Raw genomic sequence first — 11,275 nt, 5'->3', positions numbered from 1 at the left:
TGGTTCTCTATATCTATCCATAGTAGAGAGAGAAAAGGTGGCAACAACATAATTAGACGCTGCGTGGCAACCATGCAAGCCTGAAACGTTGCCTTCGACGTTTCACGTGTCGTGCTAGCAGGTCACCAGTTTCGTGGCATGTGGCAACTAGATAGCGCTATAGCATACGTGCGAAGAGCTGGAGCTTTAGAAAGATCGCACACGCGTAGGCGCAGGACATCATGCAACATCACACGCGTACGCAACTTTTGCTGGACTTGCTGGAACGAATCGTTTGGGACGTAACAGCCAGTGGGCCGCACCTCGTCTTCCGTCCGTTACCGTAACACGTGGCCGTCTCGGCCTAAACGAAGCAAAAAGAGATACACGCGTACGGCTCGCCCGAGATGAGAGCTCCACACGCAAAAACGTCCATCTTCGACTCAGCCTCGCAAAACGTCGACGATCTCGTGATCAAACGTCCGGACGCGGCGAGCCGCTTTGTCCATCACCGCATCCTGCGTCCACGTAGCCATGCAGGCGTGGCCTGGTTGCCACGTTACCACTCCCTCTCAAGACCCATCACCTTTTCTCTCTCTATAAATAGATCCCCAGTCCTTCCACTCCACATCATCCCAGTCGAGCTTTCGCTTCTCTGAGTGATCCGTGAGTAAGTACTAAGAATAGCCAGCCATGATGACCAAACCAAGAGGCTCCATTCCTTTCCTTCTTCTCCTTTCCATCCTTTTCCTCTCCGCTACTTTGGCTCTCTCCTCCACTGAGAAGAGGACCCTGAGCTGAAGCAATGCAAGCAGCAGTGCCGGCAGCAACCGTTCTACGACGAAGGCATGCGACGGCGGTGCGAGCGCCGCTGCGAGGAGCAGTACGAAAAGAAGGAGGATCCCGAGCAGAGGCTGCAGGAGTGCAAGCGGGAGTGCCGGGAGAGCCGGGAAGGCGAACAGCAACGGCAGCAGTGCGAGCGCCGCTGCGAGCAGCGGTACCAAGAGGAGAGGAGGGAGGCGAGGAGACGGGTGGTAGAAGAGAGGATCCCGAGCAGCGGCTGCAGGAGTGCAAGCGGGAATGCCGGGAGAGACGCGAAGGTGAACAGCAACGGCAGCAATGCGAGCGCCGCTGCGAGCAGCGGTACCAAGAGGAGAGGAGGGGAGGCGAGGAGGCGGATGGTAGAAGAGAAGATCCCGAGCAGCGGCTCGAGGAGTGCAAGCGGGAGTGCCGGGAGAGACGAGAAGGTGAACGGCAACGGCAGCAGTGCGAGCGCCGGTGCGAGCAGCGGTACGAAGAGGAGAGGAGGGGAGGCGAGGAGACGGGTGGTAGAAGAGAGGATCCCGAGCAGCGGCTGCAGGAGTGCAAGCGGGAGTGCCGGGAGAGACGAGAAGGTGAACGGCAACGGCAGCAGTGCGAGCGCCGGTGCGAGCAGCGGTACCAAGAGGAGAGGAGGGGAGGCGAGGAGACGGGCCGACATGGTGGTAAAAGAGAGGATCCCAGGAAGCAACTGGAGGAATGCCGGAGGGAGTGCCAGGAGAAACAAGAGGGGAGGAGGCAGCAGAGAGAGTGCGAGCAGCGGTGCGAGGAGGAGTACAGAAAGCATCGTGGAGGGAACAAGGAGGAAGAAGAATGGGAGGAAGGACAGGAGAAGAAGAGGAGAGAGGGCCATCCTTACTTCTTCGACAAGGAGAGCTTCATGCGCCAGGTCAGGACAGAACACGGCCAAATTAGGGTCTTCAGGAACTTCTTCGAGAAATCCAAGCTTTTGCTAGGGGTTGCCAACTACCGTGTTGCCATCATTGAGACTAATCCTAATACTTTTGTGCTCCCGAGCCACTTTGACGCAGAGGCCCTTCTCTTCGTAGTCAGAGGTAAAAGGCTAGCATCCACTCTTGTATCTTTTTACACTACTGTTGTTATTTGTTTCCCTCCTCCCATTTCCATACATCAAGGTACTGCTGATATTTATTTATATGTGATGATCTGTAGGGAATGGTATCCTGACTCTGATGTGCCAAGATAATAAGGAGGCACACGAGCTTCGCCGGGGAGATATCATGAGGGTGCGCGCAGGAGCAATTGCGTCCTTAATGAACAAAGACAGGAACGAGAAGCTCGTTATAGTCTGCCTCCTCCAGCCTGTAGCCACTCCTGGCATGTTTGAGGTCACTCACATATATACAACTATCGCCCCACATCTCTCCAAGTCATCTTCTAAGGTGTTAACGATCGACTTTTGTGCCCATGCAGGCGTTCGTCGGTGCTGGTGGACAAAACCCCGAGTCATTTTACCGGAGCTTTAGCAAGCAAGTCTTAAGAGCTGCCTTTAACGTATATAATATATCTCTCTCTTTCTCTCATTCTTTTCTTACATATATAATTGTTTGCACAACTACGTACCCAAGTTGTACGTATTGGTTATGGTTCTTAACATTTGAGTGAACTAATGATCATTCGTGTTCTATCTATCAGACACGAGAAGACAAGCTGAAGAGGCTTTTCGAGAAGCAGCAAAAGGGACCTATAATTCAGGCAAGCCAAGAGCAGATCAGGGAGATGAGCCGCCAAATCTCCGAAGGTCGGAGTCGGCCTTTGGGCGGATCGAGGAGGCCATTCAATCTGCTTGAAAAGCGTCCTTCCCACTCCAACCGTCATGGAGAGCTAAGAGAGGCTGATCGCACTGACTACCCGGAGCTCATGGACCTCAACATCCAAGTCTCCTTGGCTAATATCAGCAGAGTAATTAATTAATCTTTCCTTCTCCCTCTTCTCTCCTCGTCTCAACCAGGTTATAATCAAGATTATTATGTGTTTGTTTGGCAGGGATCCATGATAGCACCTAACTATAATACAGAGGCAACCAAGATTGCAATTGTGGTTGGGGGCAAAGGCGACGTCCAGATAGTTTGCCCGCATTTGTCCAGACAGCAGGAGGAAGGACGAGGCCGGGAGGAAGAGGAACAACAACGTGGCAGGCATTACCAAAGAGTCCAATCCGAGGTATCACGTGGCACGGTGTTCATCGTTCCGGCCGGCCATCCATCCGTCGCCGTCTCTTCTCGCAATGAGAATCTTGAGGTGCTGTGCTTCGGAATCAATGCCAAGAACAACCATAGGACTTGGCTTGCAGGTATCTTTTTCATAGACTCGTATATGAGTTTGAACTAGAGAAATGGTTGGTTGCTGGTCCACTGCGCAAATGTTTTTCTTAGTTATTTAAGCACGTATCCGGTTATCTTCTATATAATTCTCTAAAGGAGTCTAATTCTTGAGATGGATTCCAGGGAGGAACAACGTGTTAAAGCAGATGGATAGGGTGACAAAGGAGTTGTCCTTTGACCAGCCAGCCAGGGAGGTGGACGAGGTCTTGAATGCCCCAAGGGAGGAGGTTTTCATGGAGGGTCCAAAGGAAAGCGAGCAGGAGAGGGAGAGAGGGGAAGGCCGCGATGGTCCACTGGAATTTTCCGCCTTTTGAGATCATCATACAAAAGGAAGATCTAGAGTCGTAGAGACCAGAGCGAAGGAATATGTATGCAGAGTTGGAGTGTAGTAGCAGTAGTAGGAGTGATGTAAATCTGTGGAATAAGCGCCTTTATGGTGCCCTGGAATAAAATACTTCGCTCTTAGTTTGGTGTTTATAAATCACTTTTATTGTTTAGCTTCAGCTTTAATATCTTTGATACCTCTAGTTTATCGTCGAGCTTTAAGCTCCCTTGTTGAGTCATTAGGAAGATTGATCGCATTCATCGTTCTTTTCCATGGAATGCTTCCGATATTTTCTAAGGAATGCTTCTAATCATTCAGCTTACGGTCTCACCTATAAGGTTTGGGAGAGAGTATGTCTCTCTAAGGATGAGAGTGGCCTTGGGATTAAAGATTTGCAAGCCTTTAATCTAGTCCTGTTACCAAATCGGGCCGGAGTGTAGCCTGAAGGTCTGGACACGGGGTCTGAAAATGGCAGAACATTCTCCAGTAGGGATTGGGGCCTATGGTCACGCTTAGGGGAGGTAGTTGCACCGAATCGCCCCCTCCAACTCCCATTTTATTTACCCCCCCCAAAAAAAAAGGTAAAACTCTCAGCTTTTGGTGGCCTAAGAAAAAGTGCTCTCACATATGGAGAAGGCATACGACAGAATGATTTGGAGATATCTTGAAACTGTTCTTCGCCATTGTGGGTTTCATCCCAAATTCATTAAATGGATAATGTGCTGTGTGACCCAGCCTAGGTTCTCTATTTTGATGAACGATGTTCCAACCTCTTGGTTCCATTTTTCTGGTGGGTTACGACAAGGTTGCCCACTATCGCCATTTCTATTCATTATCTGCTCTAATATGTTGTCGAGATTACTGCAGGCTCAGATTTTAGTGGGTGGTCTCCATGGTTACCAGCCTCACCAAGGAGGGCCTAATATGACCCACCTTCTCTTTGCTGTTGATATTCTTCTCATTATCAGGGCCAAAAAAGAATGCCCGTGTTTTGAAGGATTTGGTGCAGGCATATTGTTATCAGTCAGGCCAACGGATGAATATCAACAAATCCCAGATTCGGTTCAGCAGCAGAGTTAGGCATTCCACCAAACAATATATTCTTAATCTATTTGAAGTGCCGCTGAACGAAGACCTCTGGTATTACCTGGGAGTTCCTCTTTCAACGTCACCTCTGGCTCTCTGATTTTAGTCCCTTAATTGACCGGGTTCACAAGAGGTTGGAAGGGTGGAAATGGAAGTATCTCTCTCAAGCGGGGCGTCTGATCTTACTATAATCTATTCTTAACGCCACTCCTGTTTACCTCTCCTAACTAATGTCCCTGTCCCCCGGACTGTAATTTTTGAGCTGGAGAAGCTTTACGAGGCATTTTTTTGGGGCCACGATGTAGGTGCTCGGAACTACATTTGATTTCATGGGATGTGGTATGTACTCCAAAGAGAGAAGGCAGTCTTGGGTTACGAGCTCTTAAGGCTCAGCAACAAGCTATATTAGCAAAGGCTGCTGGTAATTTGGTTCTGAATAGGAGTTCTCTTTGGGCTCAATTAGCATCTTTGAAATATTGGTTTTCAACCTGGAGTGATTACCAGCCGTCAAAGGGACTTCTCCTTTGTTGTGCTTTCTGGTACATATGGCAAAATGGATCCAAGATGGATTTCATTGGAAGGTTGGCAATGATCAAACTATCAGCCTTCTTTCTGATGCATGGTTATTTCAGAGGCCTCTTAATACCTGTGCCATTCCAAAAAATACCCAGGAGATTCAAGAGGATAGGAAGGTGGCCAATCTATTATCTTCTGGTCGGCAATGGGATATTGATAAGCTAAATAGGCTGTTCACCCCTGAAGTGAGCTCCTTGATCCAATCCATCCCACTTTCTAAAAATGGGTTGCAGGGATTGTCTTATTTGGCACAACTCTGTCAGTTCTAAACTCGATGTTTCATATATTTATAATCATATTCGGTGGACTTAGGAGGGGTTGAAAAAATTCTATTATTGAAAAAAGAGTTTGAATTCTAAAAATTTTACTTGATTACAAGAAAAGATTATAAGACATATTTATAGGACTTATAAATCTTCTACATACTAATTATTTTTTAGAATTTCATGACAAAAATTTTGATTTTGTAGAGCCTTCTAAAAATTCCTCCTATTATATTCGTAGGACTTTTAGAAAATTTTTCTTCTATATTTGCAGGACCTTCTAAAAATTTCTTTACTATATTTGTAGGGCCTTTAGAGAAATCTTTCTTCTATATTTGTAGATCTTCTAGAGAAATCTTTTAGGGCCTTCTAAAGAAATCTTTCTTCTATATTTGTAGAGCCTTTTAGAAAAATCAAGTTTAATTCCAACACCCCCTTTAAACTTGAACCTTTATGACTCCAAGCATGCCTTTTAGCTTTTCAAAATCTACCACCTTGAGAGGTTTTGTAAAGATATCGGCTATTTGATCTTTTGTTGGAATGTAGAGAAGTTGTACATCTTTGTCTTTGATACAATCTCGAATAAAGTAAATCTTGTATCAATGTGCTTGCTTCGATCATGAAAAACTGGATTTTTGACAAGTTGTATAGCTGATTTATTGTCAACAAAAATGCTTGTTGGCTCTTCTTGTGAAATCTTCATTTCTTGTAGAAGTCTTTGAAGCCATAATGCATGACAAACACAATTTGCTGCTGCAACATACTCTGCTTCACAAGATAAAAGTATAACTATTTGTTACTTCTTTGAAGACCATGTGAATGCTGCACTTCCAATATAAAAAGCAAATCCACTTGTGCTTTTCTATCATCAATATCTCCAGCCCAATTGCTATCACAAAATCCAACTAGCTTTATTGGGTTAGTAGATGAATAAAAAATATCATAATCTTGTGTACCTTTGATATATCGAAGAATTCTTTTGCGGGATTAAGTGATTCATTCTTGGCTTATCCATGTAACGACTTATAACTCCAACACTATAGGCAATATCCGATCTTGTGCTTGTGAGATATCTTAAGCTTCCAACCAAACTTTTGTAATATGTTGGATCGACAAGATCTTCTTCTCCATCTTTACTCAATTTGGTGTTGTATTCGATTGGGGTGTTGCTAGAATTATACTTCTCCATGTTAAATTTCTTCAAAATCTTCTTTGCATATTTGCTTTGTAAAATGAATATGCCTTCATTTGATTGGTTGACTTCAATGCCTAAAAAATAAGACATTAGGCCAAGATCCATCATCTCAAATTTTTTGATCATTGAAGTCTTGAAATCTTCAATCATTGGAGACTATTCCCTGTAATATCAAATCATCCACATATAAGCGACAAATAGAACACCACCAATATTATTAATCTTTATATAAAGAGAATGTTCAAGAAGATATTTTCGAAAATTATTTTCAACAAAATATTTGTCAATCCTTGTATTCCAGACACGTGGAGCTTATTTCAATCCATAGAGAGCTCTTTTGAGTTTGTAGACTTTGTTTTCCTATCTTTTTTGAATAAAACCCAAAGGTTGTTCTACATAGACTTTTTTATCCAAATAACCATTCAAGAAAGCTGATTTTGCATCCATTTGAAAAATTTTTCATTTCATTTGAGCCACTAAGAAAATAAGAAGGCGTACCATCTCCATTCGAACAACTGGAGAAAAAACTTTTCATAATCAATACTATATTGTTGTTTGTTGCCTTTCACCACCAAACGAGCTTTATATTTTTTAATTTCTCCTCTTGCATTTGTCTTTGTTTTGTACACCCATTTGACTCCAATCGCTTGATGATCTTGGGAAAGATTTATGAGTTCTCAGGTGCCATTCTTCTCGATTGATAAAATTTCTTCATGCATGGATTTCTCTATTTTTCTTTTTATTTGCATCATTGAACTCAATTGGATCACAACCTGCGAAAAAGCAAAACATACTATAATCATTAGCATCAAGATGCCTTGTGACGTCAAGCAATTTTTGGATACTCGATTTTTGTGTACTCTTCTACTTGAACTTTTTTGTGGAGATGGATGTCTTGAACTTTATTGTGGGGTTAATGAAATTTCTTCTTGATGCTTTGGCTCTTCTTCTTCTTCAATATATTCTTATTTTTTGTATTTTTTATTATCTTGCCAACTCCACATTTGCTTTTCATGAAAATCAACATCCCTTGAGAAGATCACTTTCTTTGTAATAGGATTATACAGCTTATAGCCGCTTGAATTTTCAGCATAGCCTAAAAGAATACACTTTTCTCCTTTGTCATCAAGTTTGGTCCTTTTCTCTTCGGGTACTTTGACATAAGCAACACTTCCAAAGATGCGAAGATGATCAACCTTAGACTTATATGAACTCCATGCTTGTTCGGGTGTCATATTGTAAAGCTTTTTGAAAGAAATCTGTTCAACAAATAAACTGCACAAGCAATTGCTTCTCTCCAAAATTCTTTAGGTATATTTTTATCTTTTAACATACATCGAACCATATTTAAAATAGTTCTATTCTTTCTTTCTGAAACTTCATTTTGTTGAGGTGAATAGGCATAATAACTTGATGAGAAATTTCATATTTTTTAAAAAAATTTGAAAGCTCATTAGACAAATACTCACCGTCGAGATCCGATCTCAAAGCTTTAATTTGAAAACTACTTTGTTTCTCAATAAGAGACTTGAATTTTTAAATTTTTTAAATACTTCACTCTTTTCTTTTAGTAGATAAATCCATGTCTTTCCAGAATAATCATCAGTGAAGGAGAGATAATATTTGTTACCTTCCATAGATATTGGTTTGATTGGCCCGCAAACATCTTAATGTATCAGCTCCAATGATTTTGTTGCTCTTCTTGATCTTCTAAAATGAAACTTCTTTTTTGTTGCTTTCCAACTATACAAGTTTCACATTTTTCTTGGATATTTTCAACCAAGGCATCCCTATCACCATATTTTTGCTGGACAAAAATTTTAGTCCATCAAATTTAAATATCCATATCTAAGATGCCACAGAGTAGAATCATAAAAATTTGTGCCATCATGCAGGAAGAATCATCAACATGCAAACTCAACTTGAACATTTATTTTTTGACATAAAAATATGTGCAATAAGAGTGTTATTGTTATCTCTAATAGAATGGCCCAATTTTTTATATGAATGTCATAGCCTTTTTCAACAATTGACCCACACTAAGGATGTTGCTTTTCATATCTGGAACATAATAGACATCGAAATAAAATTTTTGTACCATCTTTGAGCTTGTTGAGGATTTTACCTTTTCCTTGAACTGCCTTGTAGAGAAGTCATCAAAAGTCATTGAGCCTTTGAAGCTTTCATCCATCTCAAAAAATATTTCTTTCATCCCACACATATGATTGCTAGCACCTGTGTCAAGATACCAAGTACTTCTTTTGGTAACATCAGTAGTATTGTTGTAGGCCAAGAGTAGGGTTGCTTATTCTTCTTGTTCTTTTGTAAAATGAATTTTCTCATCCACATAATTAGCATCATCTTTGTACCAACAATCTTTAGTATAGTGCTCATATTTTTTACAAACAAAATAATGTGGTGCTTGTTGTGCATACCTTCCTCTTCCTCTAGGATTAAAAAATCTTCCTCTACCACGACCTCGGGCATGGAAGTCTCTTATGTCTCCTTGACTTCTTTGTGGTTGATCTTGATGGAATCTTCCACCTCTTCCTCTTCTTTCACGGTCTCGACCGCAGAAACTTATTTTATCTTTTGGATCATTTTTTTCTTGTAGTGTAAGATTTGTTTGAAGTACTTGCTTAATGGACTTTTCTTCCATCCTCTTAGAAAGCTTTTGTTCATGTGCTTGTAAGGAGCCCATGAGTTGCTCTATAGTCATCTCCTCCAATTCTTTGATTCTTCAATGGCTACAACAATGAAGTCAAATTTTGCATCTAAAGAGTACAAAATTTTTTCCATGACTCGAACATCAGTAATTTCTTCACCATTTCTTTTAATTGATTGACTATAGATATCATTCTTGAAAAATAATCACAATTGATTATCCAGTTATTATTTTTAAAGATTCAAATTCAGACCTCAAAGATTGTAGCTGAATCTTCTTTACCTTTTCTGCTCCTTTATGTGCCTTTTGTAGTAAGTCCCATGCCTTCTTTGATGTTATGGCTCCGGTGATGATCTCGAATGTACCTTCATCTACACTTTGATAGAGTGTGTAGAGGACCTTCTTATCTTTCTTTTTTGACTCTTTATTTTTTCTTTTGCTCTTGTGTGATCATTGCTTCATCTTCTATCGGCTCCATGTAGCCATCTTCTACAAGATCCAAATGTCAAGAGATCCGAGTAAAGCCTTCATTTGGATATACCAATTATCATAGTTTCTTTGGTGAGTTTGGTATTTGGGATTGAACAAAGTTCATGGAGGCCATGGATCTTTTGTGGCTTTGATACTAGATTTGATGGACTTAGGAGAGGTAGAAGAAATTCTATTGTAGAAAAAGAGTAAGAATAGAGGATAAAAAATTGAATTCTAAAAACTTTACTTGATTATAAGAAAAGGATTACAAACATATTTATAGGACTTCATGGAACCTTCTACATACTAACTATTTTTTAAAATTTTATGAGAAGAAATCTTTGACTTTTGTAGAGCCTTCTAGAGAATTCCTCCTCCTATATTCGTAGGACTTGTAGAGAAATTTTCTTCTATATTTGCAGGACCTTCTAGAGAATTTCTCCTACTATATTCGTAGGATCTTTAGAAAAATCTTTCTTCTATATTTGTAGGATCTTTTAGAGAAATCTTTGTAGGACCTTCTAGAGAAATCTTTCTTCTATATTTGTAGAGCTTTTAGAAAAATCAAGTTTAATTCTAACATATTCTTCACTCTCAAAGTCAGCATGAGGTGCTCAATCTCTCCTGGATTTGGAATCTGAAAACTGCTCCTCGAATCCAATTGTTCCGGTGGAAGGTCTGTAGGGGGCGTCTTCCATGCAATGCTTTGTGCAAGATAGGGGTCTGTTTCAACATCAGGAGATGTTATGTGCTTTGTGTCAACAGGCCACAGAGGATATTCAATACTGTCTGCTATCCTTTCCCTATATAGCTAGGATCTGGGAGACTCTACGGTTTTGATCTATCAGGTTATCAATTTAATTCTCTTGAGGACTTTGTCAATCTTACTGAAGATCCCAGGGTGCTGCATTTACAGAAATCCATTATATGTTATACTGCGTGGATGATCTGGAACTCAAAAAATGACTTCATCTTCAATCACAAAGCTCATAGTGCCTGTAATATCCATCTCTCTGCTCTGAGATATGTTCACGAATATCTCCAAACTGGCCAGATTTCATCCTTGGCTAATGGCCAAAAGTGCTGGAGTAACAGCGGCTCAGTGAGCCCATCACCTCGATCTCCATTAGTGGTTTCTTGGATATCCCTTCCCTGTGACCACGTTAAGGTGAATTTTGATGCTTCTTGGTCCGTTGGTGAAGCAGGACTTGGATATATTATCAAAGACCATCAGGGGATGATTGTGTTTGCAGAAACAATCAGAATGGCGGCCCGCTCTATTCCAGAAGCAAAGCTCCTGGCAGCGTGGAATGCTCTCATGATCGCCATCTATCGATTGGGCCTCATCAGGATTTGGTTGGAAGGTGCCTCATACACAGTTGTAAGCTAAATCATAAAACAACTTCGGAGCCTAGAGCAGACTAATGTTCTTTCCCTGTACTACCCCATGCTCGCTGATATCATCATTTGGGTAGCTTCCCTAGGCTCATTCAAGGTCTCCCATGATTATTGGGAAGGCAATCAGCCGGCGGATAGTTTGACTGGGAGATT

At 41.4% G+C, this 11,275-nt stretch overlaps 1 protein-coding gene across 1 annotated transcript; it reads left to right on the top strand.

The window, feature by feature from the left end:
- The first annotated feature begins 642 nt into the window (after window positions 1-642).
- On the top strand, window positions 643-3,627 carry LOC105037193 (vicilin Cor a 11.0101). The gene is made up of 6 exons (XM_010912884.2): window positions 643-1,853; window positions 1,972-2,147; window positions 2,233-2,313; window positions 2,455-2,721; window positions 2,806-3,112; window positions 3,267-3,627. The coding sequence occupies exons 1-6, from the start codon at window positions 785-787 to the stop codon at window positions 3,455-3,457; spliced, it is 2,091 nt and encodes a 696-aa protein (XP_010911186.3). The 5' UTR covers window positions 643-784; the 3' UTR covers window positions 3,458-3,627.
- Window positions 3,628-11,275: the final 7,648 nt, after the last annotated feature.

The sequence above is a fragment of the Elaeis guineensis genome, chromosome 6, assembly GCF_000442705.2.
Source record: "Elaeis guineensis isolate ETL-2024a chromosome 6, EG11, whole genome shotgun sequence".
Classification (NCBI taxonomy): Eukaryota; Viridiplantae; Streptophyta; class Magnoliopsida; order Arecales; family Arecaceae; genus Elaeis; species Elaeis guineensis.
This window is presented reverse-complemented; position numbering and strand designations above follow the sequence as displayed.

What these genes read in the sequence shown, in the direction of transcription:
- LOC105037193 (XM_010912884.2), top strand. Translation starts at nt 785, where the DNA reads ATGCAAGCAGCAGTGCCGGCAGCAACCGTTCTACGACGAAGGCATGCG. An exon ending in CCTTCTCTTCGTAGTCAGAG is followed by an intron (nt 1,854 to 1,971) that starts GTAAAAGGCTAG and finishes GATGATCTGTAG; the next exon opens with GGAATGGTATCCTGACTCTG. An exon ending in CCATAGGACTTGGCTTGCAG is followed by an intron (nt 3,113 to 3,266) that starts GTATCTTTTTCA and finishes GATGGATTCCAG; the next exon opens with GGAGGAACAACGTGTTAAAG.